Source organism: Cherax quadricarinatus, chromosome 6 (genome assembly GCF_038502225.1).
Source record: "Cherax quadricarinatus isolate ZL_2023a chromosome 6, ASM3850222v1, whole genome shotgun sequence".
In the NCBI taxonomy this organism is placed as follows: domain Eukaryota; kingdom Metazoa; phylum Arthropoda; class Malacostraca; order Decapoda; family Parastacidae; genus Cherax; species Cherax quadricarinatus.
The window spans coordinates 1,261,733-1,288,264 of record NC_091297.1 but is presented as its reverse complement, the minus strand read 5'-3'; the positions used below and the strand labels follow the sequence as shown (position 1 = coordinate 1,288,264).

General features: G+C 38.7%; 1 protein-coding gene across 1 annotated transcript; it reads right to left on the bottom strand.

Annotated features, from left to right (window-relative positions):
- Window positions 1–820: 820 nt before the first annotated feature.
- Window positions 821–22,729, bottom strand: LOC128693551 (uncharacterized). The gene is made up of 18 exons (XM_070079685.1): window positions 22,247–22,729; window positions 21,818–22,042; window positions 14,326–14,769; window positions 13,937–14,161; window positions 13,107–13,568; window positions 12,408–12,632; window positions 11,819–12,292; window positions 10,158–10,382; window positions 9,390–9,863; window positions 8,986–9,210; window positions 8,391–8,852; window positions 7,733–7,957; window positions 7,130–7,588; window positions 6,655–6,879; window positions 5,680–6,141; window positions 5,245–5,457; window positions 3,896–4,207; window positions 821–3,590 (listed from the first exon to the last, which is right to left on the bottom strand). The coding sequence occupies exons 1-18, from the start codon at window positions 22,574–22,576 to the stop codon at window positions 3,366–3,368; spliced, it is 5,892 nt and encodes a 1,963-aa protein (XP_069935786.1). The 5' UTR covers window positions 22,577–22,729; the 3' UTR covers window positions 821–3,365.
- Between the last annotated feature and the right edge of the window lie 3,803 nt (window positions 22,730–26,532).

Below are 26,532 nucleotides of genomic sequence, written 5' to 3'. Positions count from 1 at the left end.
ATAGCAACGCTCATCTTGCCATATAGGACAAGCGAAAATTTGTGTATGCAATAATTTCGCAAAAATCTTTCTAAAACTAACTAAAAAAATATATTTCATTGTGTTTTTTTAGTATTAAATTATTGTAAAAGTATTTAAAATATATTTAGTTGGGTTAGGCTAAAATAAATTATTCTTGTTATAATAAGGTTAGGTAAGTTTTCTAAGATTCTTTTGGTGCAAAATTAGAAATTTTTACATTAACATTAATGAAAAAAATATATCTTTAAACGTATAAGAGAAAATTTTAGAAAGGACTTAATTTTAAATGAGTTCTTGCTAATTGACCAGTTTTACATATTCGGCACGACATATATATATATACATGTATATATATATATATATATATATATATATTATATATATATATATATATATATATATATATATATATATATATCGGGTGGATTAAAGTGTTTTTGACTAGTGGTATACAAGTAAAATGCAGCCCTAATGACCCACGTACAGATACGCTTTAAACAAAATCATCCAACAAGTAGAATGTTACCAGGATTATGTAGTTGGAAACACCAGATCTGATATGATCTGAGGCATAAGTACATTTCAAGAGGGATGCATTGATACTGGTGAAAAGTTCTTGGTCAATATTCACCTCCCGACTGGTACTTAGTAGCAACTAAACTCTATTTGATCGCCTCCTTTAAATTCTGAAGAACACTTAATTCTCGTAATGACCTCTAAAAAGCTACTCTGGTATATATGAAGAATCAGTCACATATTTATGGGGATACTGTTCTGAAACATGGATACACACTACATATGAGAGAGTAAACTGATTTATTACCTAGCTATGAAAACTAGGGGGAATACAGAATTATACTGGTAAAGTACACTTACAATAAAGTGGTCCACTACAGCTCCCATATCAGTCTCCTTAAGTTCTTCAACACTGATTTCAAAAGGAGCTTTACCCACTAAAATAGATCTTGTAAGGCATCCAGCCAGCTAGGTAGCTGAGCCTTGTTGTCTCGTTCTCTCCACCATACAACCCCTCGATGTACAGCAGAACAAGGGAGCAATACATATAGAGGCACCGCCTTTCTTACATGGTAATCTCAAGCGGTAGGTTGGCACTCAGCATCACCCCTTGTCCTCCCCCTTTTACAAATAACGAAGAGTTTGAAGAATCTATGATTTTTCCATAACTCTTAGGCTCTTTTTATCCCTGTCCCTTAACACTATAAATATATAAAACATACAGAAACATAAATATTAGTTATCATTTTTACCTTAAAATGATACGATAGTTTCTTAACACAAAACATTAACTTTCCAATTCTGACAAAGCAAGTTCTTCCCATAGTTAAAAAAAAAAAAAAGATTATCAAAAGCGAGATAACTTGCTCTACCCTTCCTACTCTTTTTCCCAGGGGCATACCATTCAATTCCCCATTAATTTACGTACTTTAAGGAACACTTCTAGAGCACCCATTCAATCTCATACCACCTCTTGCCCCTAACAGCAGACGCTCCAGTATGAGCAACCCCATAGATATTTGAGTGTAAGCTGACTGACCTCCCTGGGTCTGCCGTGTTGACATACAACACGTTAGGTTACACATCGCCTCCCATACCTAAACCACCTCATACCTTCAATAACCATCCACATTATCTCTCTTACTACAAACACATTATCATCAGCGCACATTACAGGATATCACAATGCATTTCAATATATTTCTTGCATCATAACACAGACAACATTAAAATACAAGAAAAAATAGTATCACCGAGAAGTGAGCCTCACGGGCGATCACTCACTTGGCTACAAAATTAAAAACCTTAACCTGTTGTAACTATATATAATACAAAAAAAATTAATAAGCTTTAATTAAGCACTAGAGAGACACCAGCTCATTCTCATTTCTTCGTTTACAAAACAAGAAGAGTTCCTTTAAAAATTTAAACATTTTTCTAAATCAAAAAGTAGATTTTTTTTTTTGCCATACTACTGTACAGACTGGTCTTTGCTTCAGTACACACCTACATACAGAGGTCTTCCAGTGAGGCCTGGTCATGGTCAGGTCCGCGGGGGGCGTTGACTCCCGGAACTTCTGGCCTACTCCAAGGAGTCTTCTCAACGCAGCAGGACAGAGCCAGTTCTTCCAACGCAGGACAGAGCCAGTTCTTCCAACGCAGGACAGAGCCAGTTCTTCCAACGCAGGACAGAGCCAGTTCTTCCAACGCAGGACAGAGCCAGTTCTTCCAACGCAGGACAGAGCCAGTTCTTCCAACGCAGGACAGATCCAGCTCTTCCAACGCAGGACAGAGCCAGTTACAGCACAAAAGAGTCAGACTTAACAGGTGAGCCAGAATATGTGATTCCATGGAGCGGCCCCACTTTAAAACCTGTTTCCCTAAAAAAAAAAAAAAGTACAAACCTCGTATATGTCAAGGTGGTGCCTTGGTGCTGGTGAAGAGCTCTTCATCTATGAAATTGGAGCTACTTTTCACTTACCTCGGATCAACCCAAACTCTCTTTTATTCCCTAGGTATGACCTTTATGGGACTGTTGTTTTCCCATAATAATAATAATGCTGTAAATGGTTTAAAAAAAAAAAAAGGACAAGTTGAAGAAGGAGACTGAGGCTGAGGGACTGTTTTTTTTTTTTTTTGAGGGACTGATTCCCTCAAACTCATCTTCCACCGAAACAGTTTCAGTAATAAAGATTCCCAAATGCTGCACAAGTGTCTCATTCTTCAATAATCATAATAATAGCAATAATCTTAATAACATTACAGCCATTTTGATAATACAGTCACAGAGTCAAGAGACAGCAACAACATACCCGAGCTAAGCCTTGAGACTGGAATATTTGACCAGGAAAGATTCAGAGATTACAAATAGTAAATATAATAAAAAAAATCATGTATGTCTTTTCCAAATATAACTTACCGAATATACAGCTTCCAGTTTCTGCAGCCACACGTACAGCTTCAGTCACACGTGTGATTATTTTGACAATCATACGGATATATATATATATATATATATATATATATATATATATATATATATATATATATATATATATATATATATATATTGTGTGTGTTTCAGTGAATCTTATTCAATACTAAAGCATATAATTGTCAACAATTATTATATAAATTTATTAATATATATCACACGCATTTCTTATTAATATAATTTTACTAAGCAAATCACTAAAATAAAAAGTGAAAAATATAAATAACTCAACAGCTCTTATTAGACGATAATCTTATATATTAATCATAACATATAAAAAAAATCTCAGTATCTTAAAAGATGTTAATTGTAATAGGTATTATGGTGGGACAGTCTATTTTATCTTGGGTGCGATGATGGTAAGTATACCCTCAGAGGACATGACAGCTGAGACAGCCTCAAGGTCAGCGTCGTCAGGCAAGATGAAGCCTCGCATGAAGCTGAAGGAGACCACGGATACACCTTCCTGTCTGTTGCCTCGTCCCTCTACCTTTATTTCACTTCCTCCGATTATCTGTACCTTCACACCCCCGACGAAGTCGCAGACATCGATGACAGCCTAGATGTGAAAAAGTGTTTGTGTTTCAAGAGTTCCTGCCAGGCTTTAATTTTTTTTTTTTTTGGAGGGGGGGGTAATTCTGTATGACATTATAAATATAAGGAGGAAAAGATATATTCAGATTCACTACTTAACTTTCAAATTGAAGAAAATTAGACATCGTTTCGATCATGGATGACTATAATGAAAAATGCTCGTGACTTCATAATGTTCGAGAAAGGATCAAAACATTATCTAGTTTTCTTTTTCACTGTGTGGAAGGATGCAAAGTGTTCCAGCAGCAACTGTGTTATATATATTCTTACCTTCCATACATCCTCAGTGTCCTTTACAGCAAACGCTTGATTTTCATTTTTTGGGTTACTCTTGCGGAAGTTTCTGTAGGCTGTGAACTGTTCACTGCTGGTGGTCTTTATCTTAAATTTCTCCACAACTGTTTTGATGGAAGAGTCAAATTCTTGACGGATGTCTTGGAAGATTGTGTCGCTGAAGAATGCTCCCTTTACTGTGATGGTAAGAACTTTGTTGAAAGTACTGCGATCAACTGTCTTACTGGTTTTCTTCTCTACACTGACTTCCTTTTCGCTCGTTTCCTTTTTTGTCGTCGTGATGGTAATCTGCAAAATGGGAGTAACAGCCATCAAATACGGGGAATAGATGGTAGACACAAATAAAGTTAAACGGAATCCTAATTTAATAACGACTTTTTGCCAGTTGCAAACAGATAAACCTGGTAAGAGACAGTGTACATAGAGACAGTGTACATAGAGACAGTGTACATAGAGACAGTGTACGTAGAGACAGTGTACATATAAGCAGTGTGTAGCGATGAGGTGAAGAGTAAGTTGGATACATGTCAGGTTGTGTTGATTCTCAAATGTTCAAATAATTTTCCAGCAAGAGGTTCAGAAAAACTGTAGAAAATGCTGTTTGGTTGAAATTGTTGGAGATACAGATGAGTGCAGCTTCAAGGCAGCTTCTCTGGACGTCATTTTCTTTGCCAGTAGCTATTGCGTCATTCTAGTTTATCAAGTGGTTGTGGGGATTTATTCCGTCCATTCTGATGGCGTCAGAAGAATGAACTAAGTTAACAATCCGTGTGTAATACACTATATTTTCCACAATCAAGTGATGAACTGAAATGGCATTTTACTCATGATCGAAGTTAGTGACAATCAGATACCTTAAATATGAACTCATCGGTATCTCCAACAGTTTCAGTCAGAACAACACTGCAATTTAGGTGAAACTCTCGGCAGAAAATTAATTGAATGCTTGGGAATCAGTGTGATCTGACACACTTACCACTTGCTCTTCATCTCACCGCTACTCACTAATTACATATTCACCTTTGCCTATCAGGTTTATCTGTGCTTGGGCGAAAAGCTATCATTTAAGGAATCATTTAACTGTATTTGTGACTACCATCGTGTCAATATCTCATACTATTACTTAACTAAATAAGGGGAATTATTTAGTAAGCTAAACAATAGTAGGCACCCCATGATATCGCACAATGTACTAAGTTACGTCTTTCTTAACAGTCGTCTTACAATTAGATATTTTCGGATTACTATGAAATTGTCAAAACAATCAGCACGTACAATGACGTCTGGGACTATTTTTGTCCTTAAGGTATCTTGAAATAATTTACCTTCTTTTTAGTTATGATAGTGAGTACTCCATCAGCTGACATCACAGGTGACACAGACTTAGCGTCAGCACCCTCAGGCAGAACAAATTTTCTGCAGAAGCGTTTGGTGGCCTCCTGCTTCACTATGTGACCCTCGACAACCACCTCCTTTTCATTCACTATCTTTACGGTTACCTCTCCACCATTCGCAAAATCTTGAACATCTAATATTATCTGAAGAAAGAAATGTACATCTTCATTTAACTGTTACTATTATTGTAAATATATAGTTTAACAATATGATATATTTCACGTTTCATGTTTTCATTGTATTGATACTTTCCACATTTATTTTTGTAAAATGATTGAGGTTGCATAAATATAATTATCGTATTAATGAAAATTCATATTGCGTTTATTTCTTTATTAGCTACACACGTGTATCGTGTCACCAACCTTATGATTCTGCTGGTCTTCGTGAACGGTAGTGGCTTGGGTTTCCTCGCTCAAGTTACGCTGCCGGAGGCTCCTGTAGGTGGTGATCTCGTCAGTTTGAGTCGAGGTCTCGTGGAACTTCACCAGTACCTGCTTCACTGCTGTCTGGAAAAGTTTGCGAGTCTCCTCAAAGAACGAGTCGGTAAAGAAAAGACCCTTTCTAATAATGGTTAAAATCCTAGTGACGACGCCCGTGGTGGTGCTGTCTGTCACAGTTTTCACTTGCTGGGTCACAGTGGAGACGCTTTTTTCTTGGTCAGTTTTCTGACTGACAATATTTTCATCAGATTTTTTGACAACTTCTTTTGGCCGGACTGGAGCGGGTTCGCTGACGTCCTGTCCTTCCGTTGTAGTAATAGTTGTTTTCACTACTTTCTTATTTTGTGTTGTCTCAGTTGTTCCTTCAATTTGCTTTGTTCCTGACTGTAAAATATAATGAAAATGCAATATATATATAAAGATGCAAGACAACCACGGGAGAATTGTTTTGCATGTATCTCTTGTTCGCTATTTTTAACACACACACACACACCTATATATATATATATATATATATATATATATATATATATATATATATATATATATATATATATATATATATATATATATATATATATTATATGTGTGTGTGTGTCAAAATTTCACACCTCTCATGACAATTAAATATTAAGCCATTATGTGTGATATGTAGTTTGTAGGGGTGAAGCAGAATTAATGAGAGGAAGGAACCTCAGAGATGGAAATGGTAATACTACACGGAGTGTTTGGAGAAGCGAGAGGGTAGGAGGTCACTATGATAGATGTGACTGATGGGCGGGTGAGAAAGGGAGAATGGAAGGATTGTGGAATGAAAGAGGGGGAAAATAATGGAGGATCGAGAGGTGGCGGGATGGGCATGAAGGATGTGTGCCATACATAAGGAATGTTGCTTGCCTTTCTCAGAGCTGTGATGGTAAGCACTCCATCAGATGATACCACACATGTCAGGGATTCCACATCGATATCTTCTGAAAGAACGAATCGTTTACAGAAGCGTTTGGAAGACTTGGTGTTACCCTCCTGCTTCTCAATGTGACCTTCAATAATCACCTCCCTTTCGTTCACTGTCCTCACCGTCACTTCTCCTCCATTCACGAAATCTTGTACATCCACGATCATCTGAAATCACATTGCATAACTACCGTAATGTTTTGACGTAATTGACTTAAGTAGTGATGCTGTTTCACGTATAAATTGACTATTTACTGTATGAGAAACATTCTCATTATACCAAATTTCTCGCCATTTACAAAAATATTACTATGCTCAGAGAGAGAGCACTAACCTTAAGTAATATAATTCACAGCGTTAATATCTTGTTAAATTTGTTGTTTTTCACAAGTATAGGTATATAACTTATCTTACAAACCTTTTGAGTTGTTTGGTTCTCATCAACAGTTACAGCTTGGTTTTCTTCTCTCAGATCTCGCTGACGCAATTTCCTGTAGGTGGTGATGTCGTCAGTTTGGGAAGAAGTTTCATTAAACTTTTCCAGGACCTTCCTGACAGCTGTCTGGAAGAGTTGTCGAGAATCCTCAAAGAATGAGTCTTCGAAGAAGGAACCTTTCTTGATGATGGTTACAACCTTAGTGACAGTACCTGTCGTGGTGCTGTCTGTCACAGTTTTATCCAGTTGACTGACAGTAGACACGGTCTCTTTATCAACTTTTTGGGTTACAATATGTTCGTCAGGTTTTTTCACAACTTCCTTCGGTTTGACGGGAGCAGGTTCACTATCTTCACCTTCAGTCGTGGTAATGGTTGTTGTTTTCACCACTTTCTTAATTTGTGTTGTCTCAGTGTCACCCTCGATTTGCTTCGTTGATGGCTGTAAATTAATAAAATATATAGATTAACTAAGCAGAAGTATAATTTGTAATATATTTATTTAACAAAGAGCAGGAAAACGAGACACGTACACCTAAAAAGTAACACGATGTACATTTTTTCATTAAATAAGAGCATTACTTACTTTTCTTGGAGCTGTAATAGTGAGCACACCATCAGCTGACACCACAGTCGTCAGAGACTCTACATCAATATCTTCTGCCAGAACAAAACGCTTGCAGAAGCGCTTAGAAGACTTTGTGTTGCCCTCCTGCCTCTCTATGTGACCTTCAATCACTATCTCCCTCCCGTTCACAGTCCTCACGGTCACTTCTCCTCCGTTCACAAAATCTTGCACGTCTACTATCATCTGAAGCCAGAGTATATATCAAATTACCCCATACCATCACGATATTAATGAGCAATAAGTACATTATGAAGAACGCATTTTTCCAATGCTTACAAATTTAATTCATATAGAGAAATATTTGGATTTGTTAAAACAATATAGAGTAGAGAAAAATGAGAGTAGACTGGAAATAATGCTATATTAAGTACACCTTCATGGAAACGCTTTGTATACATAATGTCCTTGAGCTCTTGTAATCGTGATGAATTTGGATGGATACATGGTAAAAGCAAATATTAAAGATCATTTGAAAACATAATTCATAAAGAAAACAATGAAACAAAATAAATTACAAAGTATCTATGTTTCAAAATAACCATAATCTTTAGTGATAGTTATTTTAATACAATTTTGAACGTGGACCAAACGGATAATAATATAATATCTTGCAAACCTTTTGAGATGTTTGGTCCTCGTGGACAGTTACAGCTTGGTTTTCCTCTTTCAGGTCTCGCTGACGCAATTTCCTGTAGGTGGTGATGTCGTCAGTTTGGGAAGAAGTTTCATTGAACTTTTCCAGGACCTTCCTGACAGCTGTCTGGAAGAGTTGTCGAGAATCCTCAAAGAAAGAGTCTTCGAAGAAGGAACCTTTCTTGATGATGGTTACAACCTTAGTGACAGTACCTGTCGTGGTGCTGTCTGTCACAGTTTTATCCAGTTGACTGACAGTAGACACGGTCTCTTTATCAACTTTTTGGGTTACAGTGTGTTCGTCAGGCTTTTTCACAACTTCCTTTGGTTTGACGGGAGCAGGTTCACTATCTTCCTCTCCTTCAATCGTGGTAATGGTTGTTGTTTTCACCACTTTCTTAGTTTGTGTAGTCTCAATGTTGCCTTCGATCTGCTTCGTTGATGGCTGTGAAACAAGGATGTAACAGCATTAGCGCCGAAATAACTTTCCATAAAAAAATAAAGAACACAATGCAATCACATATTTGAAAACATATCAATTTCGATTTCCTATGTATATAATGAAGATACTGGCTCACTTTTCTTGGCGCTGTAATAGTGAGAACACCATCAGATGACACCACAGACGTCACAGATTCCACCTCTATGTCTTCTGGAAGAACAAATCGCTTACAGAAGCGCTTGGAAGACTTGGTATTACCTTCCTGCTTCTCAATGTGACCTTCAATAACCACTTCCCTTTCATCCACCGTCTTCACGGTGACTTCTCCTCCGTTCAAGAAATCTTGTACATCAACTATTATCTGAAATATACAAACACTTATTCATTACTTAATACGACTGAGTTTTTTTTCAAACATCACTTATTTCTTAGTATTTAAAAATATTGCATTAGCATTATAAATGTATTACTGTGAAGATAAATATATACAAAGCAGAGCTGCAATGCCATGGAATGATTAAATATGGGAATCACAGTAACCTTATGAGTCTTCTGATCTTCATTGACAGTAACAGCTTGGTTCTCCTCCTTTAGGTCTCGCTGACGGAGATTCCTGTAGTTGGTGATGTCGTCGACTTGAGTTGATGTCACATTGGACTTTTCTAACACTTGTCTGACAGCTGTCTGGAACAGTTCACGAGAATCCTCAAAGAAAGAATCATCGAAGAAGGAACCCTTTTTAACGATTGGTAATGGCCTGCTGGCGGTGTCACTGGTGGTGGTGTCTGTCACAGTTTTCACTTGTTTAGTCACAGTTGTCACGGTTTTCTCCTGCTCAGTATCTTTCTGGCTGGTAACATCCTGTGTAACTTGTGGAACTTGCTGAATTATGACTTGTGGCTCCTTCACGTCTTGTTCCTCAGTCGTTGTGACGGTGGTCTGAATTTGTTTCTTGGTTTCTGTTTTCTCTATACTAACGGCTTTAGTAGCGTCCGTTACTGGTACTGCTGATGGCTGTAAAATACAAGATGTGACATTATATGCAGGTTAATGTTTATATCACACACACAAAAAAAAATAATTAGAAGTAATGTTTATTCTGAACATGATATAGGCTGAGATTATTATTATTATAATCAAGGGGGAAGCGCTAAACCCGGAGGATTATACAGCGCCTGGGGGGAAGATGTGGAAGGCATTCAGGCTTAATTTGGGGAACTGGAGCACAGATCCAATTCCCTAAATCAAGAGCCCCTCACCAACATCAAGGAACCTTCCTTAAGGGGATACAGGCTGAGAGTTGCTCACTTTTCTTGGCGCTGTGATAGTGAGGACACCATCAGATGACACCACAGATGTCACAGACTCCACCTCTATGTCTTCTGGAAGAACAAATCGCTTACAGAAGCGCTTGGAAGACTTGGTGTTACCTTCCTGCTTCTCAATGTGACCTTCAATAACCACTTCCCTTTCATCCACCGTCTTCACGGTGACTTCTCCTCCGTTCAAGAAATCTTGTACATCAACTATTATCTGAAAAATATTCTTGTAAACTGAATCTTTAGGAAGTAAGCGAGAATAACTGATAAATTTGATGGCTTTTAGCAAAATATTGTAACAGTAAATGTTTTGGTAGTAATGTCAGAAATTTTTTTTAATAAATATAATGATGCTAATATTTTACATGGGCGCGCCCGAGTGTGTGTATGTGTGTACTCACCTAATGTGGTTGTAGGGGTCGAGTCTTAGCTCCCGTGTGTGTGTGTGTGTGTGTGTGTGTGTGTGTGTGTGTGTGTGTGTGTGTTTGTACTCACCTATTTGTGGTTGTAGGGGTCGATTCATAGCTCCTGGCCCCACCTTTACACTGATTACTACTAGGTCCACTCTCTCCCTGCTCCATGAGCTATATCAAGCCTCGTCTTAAAACTATGTATAGTTCCTGTCTCCACTACGTCACTTGCCAGACTATTCCACTTTCTGACAACTCTATGATTAAAGAAATACCTCCCAACATCCCTTTGACTCATCCGAGTCTTCAACTTCCAATTGTGACCCCTTGATTCTGTGTTCCATCTCTGGAACATCCTGTCTCTGTCCACCATGTCAATTCCTCGCAGTACTTTGTATGTCGTTATCATGTCTCCCCTAGCTCTCCTGTCTTCCAGTGTTGTCAGGCCGATTTCCCTTAACCTTTCTTCGTAGAGCATTCCCCGTAGCTCTGGAACTAGTCTTGTTGCAAACCTTTGCACTTTCTCTAATTTCTTGACGTTCTTATTTGTGTGAACCTGTGTGTCGATATGTTAGTGTGTGTCGGTATGTGTGTGTGTGTATAATTTATAACCGTCCCGAGATAAGCAGCTGCCGGCTCTTATTAAAATTAATAAAATATCAGGATCACAAAATATTATAACACACTTCAGCCTGTAAATTCAACTGAGTAAAAAAAAACACACACACAATCTCGTTGAGATGTTTCTGAGCTTTGTGTAGGAAAGATTATTTATCTAATTAATTTATCAAACAAATAAATATTATTTGTAGTTCATTTTCTGATCTAAAAACCGAGACAATTTCAAAGGTTCCATTTAACCTGTCATGGGAGAGAGGGGGGGGGGACCAAAAAGCAGCCGCTGGCATGACCTGCTAGAGACTGTAGCGCCTCTATAGGCACCTGCTAACCCTTTTGGGGCCTAGTTCCTAGGCCTTTTGTGTATCCATATCCTCTTGCGCTACCGTTCAGGATGGATATGGGGCGCACAATAAACTAGCCACTTATGTGGCAAAATCTAAATCTGAACTATATTAGAGTCGTCGATTGTCGTGATGTTTGAACTCATGATCCTTCGATGCTTACGATTTTAATGACCACTCTGAAAACATCGAAACTAGCACTCTCTCCAGTCTCCTACTCGTATGTATTCTTTTGTGACCATGAAAGTACAAATAACATCATTTTGACCTAAACTAACCTTATGAGTCTTCTGATCTTCATTGACAGTAACAGCTTGGTTCTCCTCCTTCAGGTCTCGCTGACGGAGATTCCTGTAGTTGGTGATATCGTCGACTTGAGTTGATGTCACATTGGACTTTTCTAACACCTGTCTGACAGCTGTCTGGAACAGTTCACGAGAATCCTCAAAGAAAGAATCATCGAAGAAGGAACCCTTTTTAACGATTGGTAATGGCCTGCTGGCGGTGTCGCTGGTGGTGGTGTCTGTCACAGTTTTCACTTGTTTAGTCACAGTTGTCACGGTTTTCTCCTGCTCAGTATCTTTCTGGCTGGTAACATCCTGTGTAACTTGTGGAACTTGCTGAATTACGACTTGTGGCTCCTTCACGTCTTGTTCCTCAGTCGTTGTGACGGTGGTCTGAATTTGTTTCTTGGTTTCTGTTTTCTCTATACTAACGGCTTTAGTAGCGTCCGTTACTGGTACTGCTGATGGCTGTAAAATACAAGATGTGACATTATATGCAGGTTAATGTTTATATCACACACACAAAAAAAATAATTAGAAGTAATGTTTATTCTGAACATGATATAGGCTGAGAGTTGCTCACTTTTCTTGGCGCTGTGATAGTGAGGACACCATCAGATGACACCACAGATGTCACAGACTCCACTTCTATGTCTTCCGGAAGAACAAATCGCTTACAGAAGCGCTTGGAAGACTTGGTGTTACCTTCCTGCTTCTCAATGTGACCTTCAATAACCACTTCCCTTTCATCCACCGTCTTCACGGTGACTTCTCCTCCGTTCAAGAAATCTTGTACATCAACTATTATCTGAAAAATATTCATGTAAACACGTATTTTCCAAAATAGGTAAGAATAATTAATTATATCCTAGCTTTCAAAAAATAAATAAATGCAGTATTGAAAATGCAAATAATGTTTTTCAAAGTAATTAATATAAATACTAGTGTCGGCCGGGGATTATCGTCTCTCTGTGAATCTATAATTCAACTTATTTTAAAATTTTGGCAACAGGTAATATATCCTTGTAAAGCATTGCTTTATCACCCAAAGATAATCTATTACTCTTGTTTTGGATAAAAGAATCAAATGACAAGATAACAGTTGATAGAGGAATCTGTATACTTTGTACAGCAATTTATATATATATATATATATATATATATATATATATATATATATATATATATATATATATATATATATATATATATATATATAATATGCTAGTCTATTTTCTACTCTGAAAAGAATTTTATTTTTTTTACTATATTTATGACCCACCTTATGAGTCTTCTGATCTTCGTTGACAGTAACGGCTTGATTCTCCTCCTTCAGGTTACGTTGACGCAAATTCCTGTAAGTGGTGATGTCGTCAGTTTGAGATGTCTCGTTGGACTTTTCAAGCACCTGCCTCACAGCTGTCTGGAAAAGTTGGCGAGAATCCTCGAAGAAAGAGTCTTCGAAGAAGGAGCCTTTTTTAGTAATTGGTAAAGGTCTTCCGGCGGTGTCACTGGTAGTGGTGTCCGTCACAGTTTTGATTTGTTTAGTCACAGTAGTTACTGTTTGATCTTTATCAGTGATATCCTGAGTCACTCTCGGAGCTTGTTGTGGTGTCACCAGCGCTTCTTTCACGTCCTCTTGACCTTCAGTCGTCGTCACGGTTGATTTTTGAACCACTTTCTTGGTTTCTGTTTTCTCTATGTTAATGGCTTGACCGCCACTCGTCAGCGGCAACGCTGATGGCTGCAACGCAAGAAGGTAAGTCGTTAACGTGAAAAAAAAAATTATCTTGCTTATTTTTATTGTGCGAATTTTACCCATCGTGTGAGCGGCAGTCAAAAGAATAGAGGCTTAATATTCCCTGACGTTTATGTATGAAAAATGTAGAGTATTTTATGATTTAATAATATAAGCATAGAAATTAAGTATGTATCAGCCTGTTATGTATAGAAATATGTACGGTGTGACAAGCAGAGCTGAAATACTGAAGGACATGTTAAAGGCTCAACGCAGTATTGTACACAGAACTTAGCTGGACGCAATGTAAATCAACAGCCCTCCTTCAGCATCAAAGGCCATCCTATGAAAGGATTAAAGACGTAGTTGCTCACTTTTCTCGGTGCTTTGATAGTGAGGACACCATCAGATGACACCACAGACGTCACAGACTCCACCTCTATGTCTTCCGGAAGAACAAATCGCTTGCAGAAGCTCTTGGAAGACCTGGTGTTACCTTCCTGCTTCTCAATGTGACCTTGAATAACCACTTCCCTCTCATCCACCGTCTTGACAGTCACTTCTCCTCCGTTTATAAAATCTTGTACATCAACAATTATCTGGTGCAAATGTAATTATTACCTTTTAAAAACTTTCAGTTGTTTAACAATTAACAATCCGGCAAATTTTAATGTTACCATATTATTTCAAATTATATCAGAAAACAATTACATCCATTTCCAGGTAAATGTAAAGATAACTGGAATTGGTACGAGTAACCAACCTTATGAGTTTGCTGATCTTCACTGACAGTAACAGCCTGGTTCTCCTCCTTCAGGTCTCGCTGACGGAGATTCCTGTAGTTGGTGATGTCGTCGACTTGAGTTGATGTCACATTGGACTTTTCAAGCACTTGCTTGATAGCTGTCTGGAAAGGTTGCCGAGAATCCTCGAAGAAAGAGTCGTCAAAGAAGAGACCTTTTTTGACGATGGTCAGGGGTCTGCTGGCGGTGTCGCTGGTGCTGGTACTCTCCCTCACAGTTTTCACTTGTTGGGTCACTTTCTGGCTGACAACATTATCTTGTGAAGCCTTGGTTGTATGCTGGACGTTCTCAGTTTTAACAGAGACTGTTTTGTCGACAGCTTGTCCTGTTGTTTCTTTGGTGACAGAACTTTGAACTTGCTTTTGTACTTTGACGCTAATCTGTGACTGCGTTGCACTGGATGGCTGAAACGTATCAGGACAAAACAGGAAAGAAAGGTATAATAAAGCATTAATAAATTCTTTAAATTAATGTGTAAATAAAAAAGACTGGGATAAAATAATTAGCCTAATTAAGCTTAGTTTAAGTTGTTTAATTAATTACCTAGCAAGCAGTGAGGTCAGCCTTGACAAGGTGCAAGAATACCCCCATCTTAAAAAAAAAAATATTCTTCTTTTCAAGCTCTTTTGAATTATTTACAGTTGTCAAAATATTTTATGATTTTGTTTATATTTTATCAGGATAATGTTATACAAATTATAAGTCATTTAGATCGTAAGTGTATTATTCGTTAATAGTATAATCATATTTAAAGTGGCAATAATTAATATAACAGATGTTCAGCATCTCGTATAAACATTCAACATTGTTCGTCACATTTGTTATATTATTAGCCTTCGAGACTGTTTTTCTGACTCTATTATTTCTATTGAACCATAATGTCCAAATATATGCAGAAATTATAAGTAACAGAATATTTACAGTCAATCACCTATGGGAGTTTTCGAAATATTAACTTAACAAAACCAGTCTATGACTTTAGTAATAAAACACTTCCAAAATAATGTAACTCTCTTGCATTAGTTACAGAAAGAAAACATATGCATATTTGTAACTATAAAATCTTTAGAGAAAGAGAAGATATTATCGAAGACGATCACAGACGTGTCTACTTAAACAAGCTTGGAGGAAATAATATTGCATTTTACTCCTGTTTCGTAACCTATATTCAAGGCTATTAGGGATTAAAACATTAATGAGTGATGGTGAACTGGTTACAAACCAGCCAATGTTAGTACCACTTACTGCATTATGAGCTGAATTATCAGGTTATCTGTGTGGCATTACTGGCATATGTTAGTAATTGTAACAATCAGTGCCATGTAATATAACAAATTAACGAGCAGCTGCACTAGATAAACAACGAGTTCGCTCTTGAAGGAGTTAGTGAGTTTATGAGTTTAATCTGCCTTTTAGTGTGAATAAATTTAATAAATAATAGCATGAGGTCCGTGCTAATTAACACTAGATGAGCTATGGTCTCTATCCAGTATTTTTTCACTTTTAAATATAATGCAGTGTCGAGGAAAATAAATTCATGAGTTAGTGCATCCGTATCACTAGATATTTAAAAAAAAAATACCATGGATGTCAGTTTCATCGGTCCGTCTACAAAATTATGTTGATGCTCATTGAAGCCTGTTATTACACACCCTCAGGTGAGTTTAAACAGGTGTCCACTTCAGTGTTTGTCTTGGATGCTTACATCATGAAGCTCTCAACACTCGCATTAAGACGACAAGGACCTTGAAAGGTGTGTGACGAGACCCACTTGGCTTTTGCACTCTCTGTCTGCCAAGACCATCCCACACACACCAACAGCTCTCTCTCGTCTCTCATCATGAGAATAAAATTTAGATTTTAGAATTTGCCACCGAAGCAGCTAGTATATTTTGCACCCCATATCCATCCTGTGTACTGTACAGTATGAGCATATAGATACGCAAAAGGCCCAGGAACTAGGTCCCGGAGGGGTTAACAAGAGAAAAGAAAATTCTGAGGAATTTATTTTCTTTAAGATTCTTAAGAAGAATGTTGGACCATCCAACGGAACCTCTGATTGTTATATAAGAGACGTAGCTCTCTTAATATATAGTCTCTGGGAAAAATGTGTTGCCAAGACTGACTTTGATGCGTGTATTTGTCTGCTTGCTGTTCAGAGGTTAAATCACCACCACCAGATGTAGACCAAACCAAATGTAAACTTTGCCAGATGGACTATTGTCACACCTTGCGTCATTATGTACTGGAGTGTGACCAAATTAATGCATTCTGAGACAACTCACTCAGAAATGTTCAAGAAATGCCAAAGTATTTTATTCACAGCGGTATATTACAAACCATTCTGGAAAAATACCCTGACTTTGCTCACTGTAAATAAAGCATTACCACTTCGTGTATGTGACCAAATTAATGTCTTCATAAGTAACTCATTACGATTGTGACCGGATATAAACATGTAAATAGTTCATTAACGCTGTAACTTATTCAGCTATCAAAACTTTGGGGTCCAGTTCTTGGACCCATTGCGTACCTCTGTAGTCCTCTGACTACCACCCACAACACAGGTATGGGGTGCATAATAAAGATGTCAGACTAACTGTTCGGCAATATTCTAAGCAATGTACCTTAAAGTTTTACCTTTTGTATGAGATTAATTAATTAAATATTCTTAATATTTTAATATTATAGTCAGTGGCTCAAAACTTTGTAACTTGCCATGATTGTGACCAGATCTACCTGGAGCTCATTACCTTTGTAACTAGTTCAGCTATCATAACTTAGCGGTCCAGTCCCTGGACCCATTATGTACCTCTGTAATCTTTTGACTAACGCTCACAGGATGGGTATGGTGTGACTACCGCTCACAGGATGGGTATGGGGTGACTACCGTCCACAGGATGGGTATGGGGTGACTACCGTCCACAGGATAGGTATGGGGTGACTACCGTCCACAGGATGGGTATGGGGTGACTACCGTCCACAGGATGGGTATGGGGTGACTACCGTCCACAGGATGGGTATGGGGTGACTACCGTCCACAGGATGGGTATGGGGTGACTACCGTCCACAGGATGGGTATGGGGTGACTACCGTCCACAGGATGGGTATGGGGTGACTACCGTCCACAGGATGGGTATGGGGTGACTACCGCCCACAGGATGGGTATGGGGTGACTACCGTCCACAGGATGGGTATGGGGTGACTACCGTCCACAGGATGGGTATGGGGTGACTACCGTCCACAGGATGGGTATGGGGTGACTACCGTCCACAGGATGGGTATGGGGTGACTACCGTCCACAGGATGGGTATGGGGTGACTACCGTCCACAGGATGGGTATGGGGTGCATAATGAACATATTAAACTAACTAGACATTCATGAATAGAGAGTAAGAATTAGCAGGAGTCGCATTCAGAGTTACACCTAAATTCATTTCAAATAAATTCTTTTCCAAATTCATTTATAATGAATTTTGGATGAGATAACGCATTGCCAAATGGTATATATACCAAAGTACAAGTTGTTGAACAAACTTACAGAGTGAAACATTATACCAATAAAAAAAATCGGCAACTTGTGTCTTTGTTTTAATTCTAATGAATATTATCATGTGTGTTCTTGTCATTTTTTCCGCCGACATTTTATAGGTTAAAGGGGAAAAAACAGCTCTTGCAAGTTTTAATGTTATTTTTAAACTTGACCTCGGCTTTCTGAGTAAAATTTCCAAAATTTGCTAGCAATATAATTATATTGCTAGCAAATTTTGTGCTTCGAGGAAATCTGTCACAAGTGCAACTCACGACACGAACCTCTGGCCAAATGAGTTTTTCATTTATTTATCTGACTGACTTTATGAAGTTTCTTGACAAGCTACACTAATTAAATCAGATTAAACTAACTAATGGTGAAAGTTGTTTATATATTAAGATCATATCACTGACCGAATAGAGAATGGAGAGCGCGAGTTATCTTAGTGTTATAAACCAGGGAATGGGTAGGGACCGAACCCATGGCGAGTGAGTCGTAAAACTCCAGGCCAGTGCGTAACCCACTAGGCCAGCTAGCTGCAATAAGATTCATCCAACTAGGTATATTTATACACCATAAGAAGGTTAGCATAGGTCCCATGTGACCGAAAATGCAAGTTTTTTACAAGTAAATCTCCACCATCGTGGCCGTAGGGAACTCAACCCAAAGTTCCCTCCAAGCCGCCATCATGACTCTCTAATCGTAATTCACAATTGTACACAACCTTTGGAACGAGCAAGAATACATGGTTTGTTTGCAATTGTCTTATTACGTTTTAGTGAGTTCATTGTTATAATTAGTGTTGCATAAATGTCGGAATATTTGTTTCCACGATAACCTGTCGACAGAGTTTTTATATTAATTTTCAGTTTTGTTTAGTGAGGACAAGAAGGCGAAAATCAAAGGCCACGGATAATAGCTAAGAATTTAAAGCTTAACATTCGTTATTAAATACAGGAACTTAAGTGTTGCTCTAATGAATGGGTGAAGTACTCTAACAGGTTAGATAAGATGTTATTATGTAGAGAGCAACTGACAGTTTTACTCTGTAAATACCAGCAGTAACTGTGGGGAGAGAAGTTAAAACTCTGGTCAGGAAGCTGTGAAGACTTGTGTGCTAAGTGTACACAGAGAAACAGGTATAGAACACACGTGGAAGATCAAAATAGCCACCGGTGCGGCACATGTGAACCCCCGGGAAAAAAAGAGAATTCAAGTTATGAGAGAAAATATTGTGATCCGCATCTCCAACAGATGGCATTAGTAAAGATAAAAATCAACAAGACGTATTTCAGTATCCCTGTATTTCGTAAATCTAGTCCCCTGTGCCTCGATGCACGCGATTGGAATAGTGCAGAGTGCGGTATAAACTGATAATGCAGTCGAAGACTGAAGATTTGAAAGGAATAAGAAAATGCATTCACTAGTTATTGTAAGGAAACTAATATCCAAATTTCATCAGTAAAACTGATGAATAATTACATACACAGACCAAACCTAATTCAAATCATTCAGAGGGACAAAAGAGACCAAAATTTAAAATACATAAGCACATCAAGTTTGAAGTCCCTCAGAGGTTGCGCTATCAAGTTATCAGTATGTGAAGGTTGAAGCTAATCAGATACGACAGTCAGAAATTATCATATGAAAAACAGTATGTATTTAAATTTCTTCCAAAAATAGCAAATTGGAACCTACATGAGCCAATAATCTTGAGGACTCACAGGTATTGTAGGTAAATATAAGAACATTAAGTCGATTTAAGCTAGGATAACCAAATAAAGTCAAACACTCTGACTAAATTCTGCTCAGAAAATACATTCTATAATGATTTCACAGAATCCAATTTGATTAATAAAATGGGCACATTGTAACTTACACAACCTAACATTAAGAGACTGCTTCCTCTGAGGAAAACACATCAGCATTATTTAAAACTGACCAGAAGATACATTTTCCAGTTATCTTACAGAATCTAACAAAATCTATGCCTACACAGCCTTAACCTATGAAATGTTACATCCATTTCATTCGATGCATCAGCCATTGAAGATTGATGATGTTTACACTTGTTATATTTTAAATCAGAGGAAAGCGCTAAACCCGTAGGAAGATAGTTCAGTTTCTTGGATCAAGAGCCCCTCACCAGCATCAAGGTAAAATAATGTAATACGGTAAAATTATATTGTACCATTTCGAGATTAAAAGTGATAAAATGGCATCAACACACTCCATTAAATATACCAACCTAACCTTATAAGTAGGATACAAGTGTTGAAATTCTGAAGTCGATCAGAGGAACCTGTGTCTCCATCTATCACACCGAAACAATGACCTGTGTAGTACCGTGTATTGGGCGTCCATGTATGCAAAAATTCACGGGAATCTTATCCAAGATACATTACACAAGCGATGAAAATTTGAAGCCGATTGGGTGAGTAATTCTCCAACAATTCCGAGTTCTTTTATTATTTTACCACATCATCAAAGTTACCTGTACACCTGGAGTTTACCGGGAGAGAGTTTCGGGGGTCAACGCCCCCGCGGCTCAGTCTGAGACAAACGAAACTTAATGAGTTACTCTCCTGGCCCTAAGATGCATCAGCTGTGAAATACTGAGACTCTTCAGAAGAGGCAAACTTATAATTAACGGGAAATAAACTTTCATGTTATTTTACACATAATGGTCGAATTTGGCGGAGAGTAAAATTCAATGCTGCTGAATTTTACTCTCCACCATAATCGATTTTTTGGGCTCATATTTTGAAAGGTTTAAGCTCCGCCACTGAGGATTTTGCAAGTTATCCGAGCCATTCCAGGAGGATGGTAATGGACTCAATAACTTTTATCATAGGGCACGTAAGTACACCAGTTGTTCCAAGAATTTGGTGCTTGGTACCATACACAAATGTTGAAAATTTGAAGCCAGTTGGATGAGGCATTCTCGAGTTATGAGCGAAGTAAAATAATGAGTCACAAAGTGTGACTTTGTAAATGGTCCAAGTCGGACCGAAACGTCGTCGTAAGCTCCTCTCTTCTATGTGCGGGTTATTTGTGTATCGTTCCAGTCACGGTATTGTGCCCTTTTTTGTTATTAATAAAGTTGGAGGAAGAAAGAAATGCGAAAAATTTCAGTAAACCTCTTAACGGTCCCCTTTCGAGGTATGCCTAACTACGTGACAAAAGATGAGATACTCTGCAATGAACATGTTCATCCTGTGAGTGAACTACTCACCATTCATTATGACAGTGAATATAAGGCATTAAAACAGTATAGCTTAGCACACTACTGGCGATGAAAGGTCAATCCTTGGCTGTTGCAACATTCACCTTTCCAAATTATCATTATATTTGCCTGAATGTTGACACAGTCAAGGATGACCTGAATGCTATCAACAGCTTGTTAAACTGACTTGTAGTGTCATCCTTACGGAGGTAACGTTCACTCACAGGACAAGTGACGCTTCCCATGCTATCTTTGTGGTGAGGATGTTCACTCACAGGATGAATAAAGCTGCTTAATGGCGTATTTATGGAGGAATTGTTCACTCACAGGATGAGTGGCATTCTCAATACCATCTTCTTGGCGTAATGTTCGCCCGCAGGATGAGTGGAGAAGTCCAATAAATACACTCCAGTCGAGGCAAAATCCGAAATATCTAAATGAATTTCCTCTTATTACCGCGTTTCACTGAAACATTTCTGTCCAGAATTCATAAGGTTTTTCTTCCACTGACTGGTAAACGATTTATTGGGAAATATTTTTGTCTGATAGATAGCTAACAATCCTTCCAGTGTCATCAATAATATGCATGCTAGTGTCTGGTTCTTTGTAATGATAAGTGTTACATAAGTTACCATTACTTTCTCGCAACTGTGTGTCTAAAGCTGGTTTGGCAGGTAGTATTAATATCACCTACCTTCTTCGGGGCTTTGATGATAAGAACACCGTCAGATGAGACCACAGCAGTGAGTGCCTCCACCTCAATGTCCTCCGGCAGGATAAAACTACGTTTGAAACTCTTGCTGGACCTGGTGTTGCCTTGTTTCCTCTCCACACGTCCCTCCACCACCACCTCCCGCTCCTCCACAGTCTTCACGCTCACCTCCCCGCCGTTTATGAAGTCATTCACGTCCACTACAATCTAGCGCAACAATATAAAATAAAATTTTTTTGGTCTGAACCTGAACGCATGAACATATATAAAGACAAAATTAACATTTCACATTTTTGTGAACGTAACTGTGTAAAGCAGGCGTCATGTGGGCCTTCTTTTTTTTACACAATTAGATATATGTTTGGCCAATAAAATCCCATTTGTAAATATTTCGCATGAAATATGCTTCACCTTGTGGTAGAGTTCATCATCAGTTGACTTAATGGCTTGGTTTTCATCCTTCAGCTCTCGGGTTCGTAGGCTCCTGTAGGTAGTGATGTCGTCGCCCGTGGAGGACTTGTCGCCACATTTTGTCAGCACATCTTTGATAGCATCTTGGAAGTCTTGCCGCGTGTCCTCGAAGAATGAATCGCTGAAAAACTGACCCTTCTTGGTGATTGTCAAGGTTTTCTGAGACGATACTTGGGAAGACTTGGTCACGGTGGACTGGGACTGAACTTGACCCTTTGTCTCCGTGACTTTCTTCGTTGTACGGGTTGTCTTTTTCTGCACCGTCGCCATCGTCTTTAGTCCTCGTCAGACTCTGGATTACCACTGAGGGGTGTGCACACACGCACGTGTATGTATACGTCCGTCGTCTGAGTGTCGACACTGAGGTGGAGTTAGCACTGGGAGATGGGAGAGAGGGCGTCCCATTTTATATCCGGGAGGCTTTGCCTACCCACCCATCCTCTGTTCACCACCCAGTGGTGTATTTCTGAACCCTGCACCCCTGCCAACTGTGATCAAGGTCCCGGAAATGGTTTATGGATTCTTTCGTCTGCGCATACTTTTTCTGTATGTAATCAAAGCGACAGAAATTAAAGCCCTCAAGAAAGGAGCTATCGTTCATTACCTTTGTACCTAGTTCAGCTATCAAAACTTTGGGGCCCAGTCCCTGGACCCATTGTGTACCTCTGTAATCTGTAATCTGTATTGCCACTGGACTAATAACATTGTTGTGCGTCCCACAACTATAAGGATCTGTTTGAGATTATAATGTATTCAGCCAAAATTTTTGAAGTGAAACAACAGTGATAATGATAATGTCATCAAAACATAAACAGTTACAATATAGTCTAAACATTTGCATTACAAACCCCAGGACTGGTAAGTAGTAATTTATTTGACATTTGTCTTATACATCCCATACCCATCCTGTATATCTCAGCCAAAATATTACAGAGATCCCAGAAGTTCTGTTGGCTGAAGAAAAGTAACTCACTACAGAGATCCCAGAAGTTCTGTTGACTGAAGAAAAGTAACTCACTACAGAGATCCCAGAAGTTCTGTTGACTGAAGAAAAGTAACTCACTACAGAGATCCCAGAAGTTCTGTTGACTGAAGAAAAGTAACTCACTACAGAGATCCCAGAAGTTCTGTTGACTGAAGAAAAGTAACTCACTACAGAGATCCCAGAAGTTCTGTTGACTGAAGAAAAGTAACTCACTACAGAGATCCCAGAAGTTCTGTTGACTGAAGAAAAGTAACTCACTACAGAGATCCCAGAAGTTCTGTTGACTGAAGAAAAGTAACTCACTACAGAGATCCCAGAAGTTCTGTTGGCTCACTACAGAGATCCCAGAAGTTCTGTTGGCTGAAGAAAAGTAACTCACTACAGAGATCCCAGAAGTTCTGTTGACTGAAGAAAAGTAACTCACTACAGTAACTCACTACAGAGATCCCAGAAGTTCTGTTGACTGAAGAAAAGTAACTCACTACAGAGATCCCAGAAGTTCTGTTGACTGAAGAAAAGTAACTCACTACAGAGATCCCAGAAGTTCTGTTGACTGAAGAAAAGTAACTCACTACAGAGATCCCAGAAGTTCTGTTGACTGAAGAAAAGTAACTCACTACAGAGATCCCAGAAGTTCTGTTGACTGAAGAAAAGTAACTCACTACAGAGATCCCAGAAGTTCTGTTGACTGAAGAAAAGTAACTCACTACAGAGATCCCAGAAGTTCTGTTGAAGAAAAGTAACTCACTACAGAGATCCCAGAAGTTCTGTTGACTGAAGAAAAGTAACTCACTACAGAGATCCCAGAAGTTCTGTTGACTGAAGAAAAGTAACTCACTACAGAGATCCCAGAAGTTCTGTTGACTGAAGAAAAGTAACTCACTACAGAGATCCCAGAAGTTCTGTTGACTGAAGAAAAGTAACTCACTACAGAGATCCCAGAAGTTCTGTTGACTGAAGAAAAGTAACTCACTACAGAGATCCCAGAAGTTCTGTTGACTGAAGAAAAGTAACTCACTACAGAGATCCCAGAAGTTCTGTTGACTGAAGAAAAGTAACTCACTACAGAGATCCCAGAAGTTCTGTTGACTGAAGAAAAGTAACTCACTACAGAGATCCCAGAAGTTCTGTTGACTGAAGAAAAGTAACTCACTACAGAGATCCCAGAAGTTCTGTTGACTGAAGAAAAGTAACTCACTACAGAGATCCCAGAAGTTCTGTTGACTGAAGAAAAGTAACTCACTACAGAGATCCCAGAAGTTCTGTTGACTGAAGAAAAGTAACTCACTACAGAGATCCCAGAAGTTCTGTTGACTGAATCCCAGAAAAAGAAAAGTAACTCACTACAGAGATCCCAGAAGTTCTGTTGACTGAAGAAAAGTAACTCACTACAGAGATCCCAGAAGTTCTGTTGACTGAAGAAAAGTAACTCACTACAGAGATCCCAGAAGTTCTGTTGACTGAAGAAAAGTAACTCACTACAGAGATCCCAGAAGTTCTGTTGACTGAAGAAAAGTAACTCACTACAGAGATCCCAGAAGTTCTGTTGACTGAAGAAAAGTAACTCACTACAGAGATCCCAGAAGTTCTGTTGACTGAAGAAAAGTAACTCACTACAGAGATCCCAGAAGTTCTGTTGACTGAAGAAAAGTAACTCACTACAGAGATCCCAGAAGTTCTGTTGACTGAAGAAAAGTAACTCACTACAGAGATCCCAGAAGTTCTGTTGACTGAAGAAAAGTAACTCACTACAGAGATCCCAGAAGTTCTGTTGACTGAAGAAAAGTAACTCACTACAGAGATCCCAGAAGTTCTGTTGACTGAAGAAAAGTAACTCACTACAGAGATCCCAGAAGTTCTGTTGACTGAAGAAAAGTAACTCACTACAGAGATCCCAGAAGTTCTGTTGACTGAAGAAAAGTAACTCACTACAGAGATCCCAGAAGTTCTGTTGACTGAAGAAAAGTAACTCACTACAGAGATCCCAGAAGTTCTGTTGACTGAAGAAAAGTAACTCACTACAGAGATCCCAGAAGTTCTGTTGACTGAAGAAAAGTAACTCACTACAGAGATCCCAGAAGTTCTGTTGACTGAAGAAAAGTAACTCACTACAGAGATCCCAGAAGTTCTGTTGACTGAAGAAAAGTAACTCACTACAGAGATCCCAGAAGTTCTGTTGACTGAAGAAAAGTAACTCACTACAGAGATCCCAGAAGTTCTGTTGACTGAAGAAAAGTAACTCACTACAGAGATCCCAGAAGTTCTGTTGACACTACAGAGATCCCAGAAGTTCTGTTGACTGAAGAAAAGTAACTCACTACAGAGATCCCAGAAGTTCTGTTGACTGAAGAAAAGTAACTCACTACAGAGATCCCAGAAGTTCTGTTGACTGAAGAAAAGTAACTCACTACAGAGATCCCAGAAGTTCTGTTGACTGAAGAAAAGTAACTCACTACAGAGATCCCAGAAGTTCTGTTGACTGAAGAAAAGTAACTCACTACAGAGATCCCAGAAGTTCTGTTGACTGAAGAAAAGTAACTCACTACAGAGATCCCAGAAGTTCTGTTGACTGAAGAAAAGTAACTGAAGAAAAGTAACTCACTACAGAGATCCCAGAAGTTCTGTTGACTGAAGAAAAGTAACTCACTACAGAGATCCCAGAAGTTCTGTTGACTGAAGAAAAGTAACTCACTACAGAGATCCCAGAAGTTCTGTTGACTGAAGAAAAGTAACTCACTACAGAGATCCCAGAAGTTCTGTTGACTGAAGAAAAGTAACTCACTACAGAGATCCCAGAAGTTCTGTTGACTGAAGAAAAGTAACTCACTACAGAGATCCCAGAAGTTCTGTTGACTGAAGAAAAGTAACTCACTACAGAGATCCCAGAAGTTCTGTTGACTGAAGAAAAATAACTCACTACAGAGATCCCAGAAGTTCTGTTGACTGAAGAAAAGTAACTCACTACAGAGATCCCAGAAGTTCTGTTGACTGAAGAAAAGTAACTCACTACAGAGATCCCAGAAGTTCTGTTGACTGAAGAAAAGTAACTCACTACAGAGATCCCAGAAGTTCTGTTGACTGAAGAAAAGTAACTCACTACAGAGATCCCAGAAGTTCTGTTGACTGAAGAAAAGTAACTCACTACAGAGATCCCAGAAGTTCTGTTGACTGAAGAAAAGTAACTCACAAAAACTAGGTATCCCCCGACATGGTATATCGAAAACGGCGGTTGTGTGCGGCC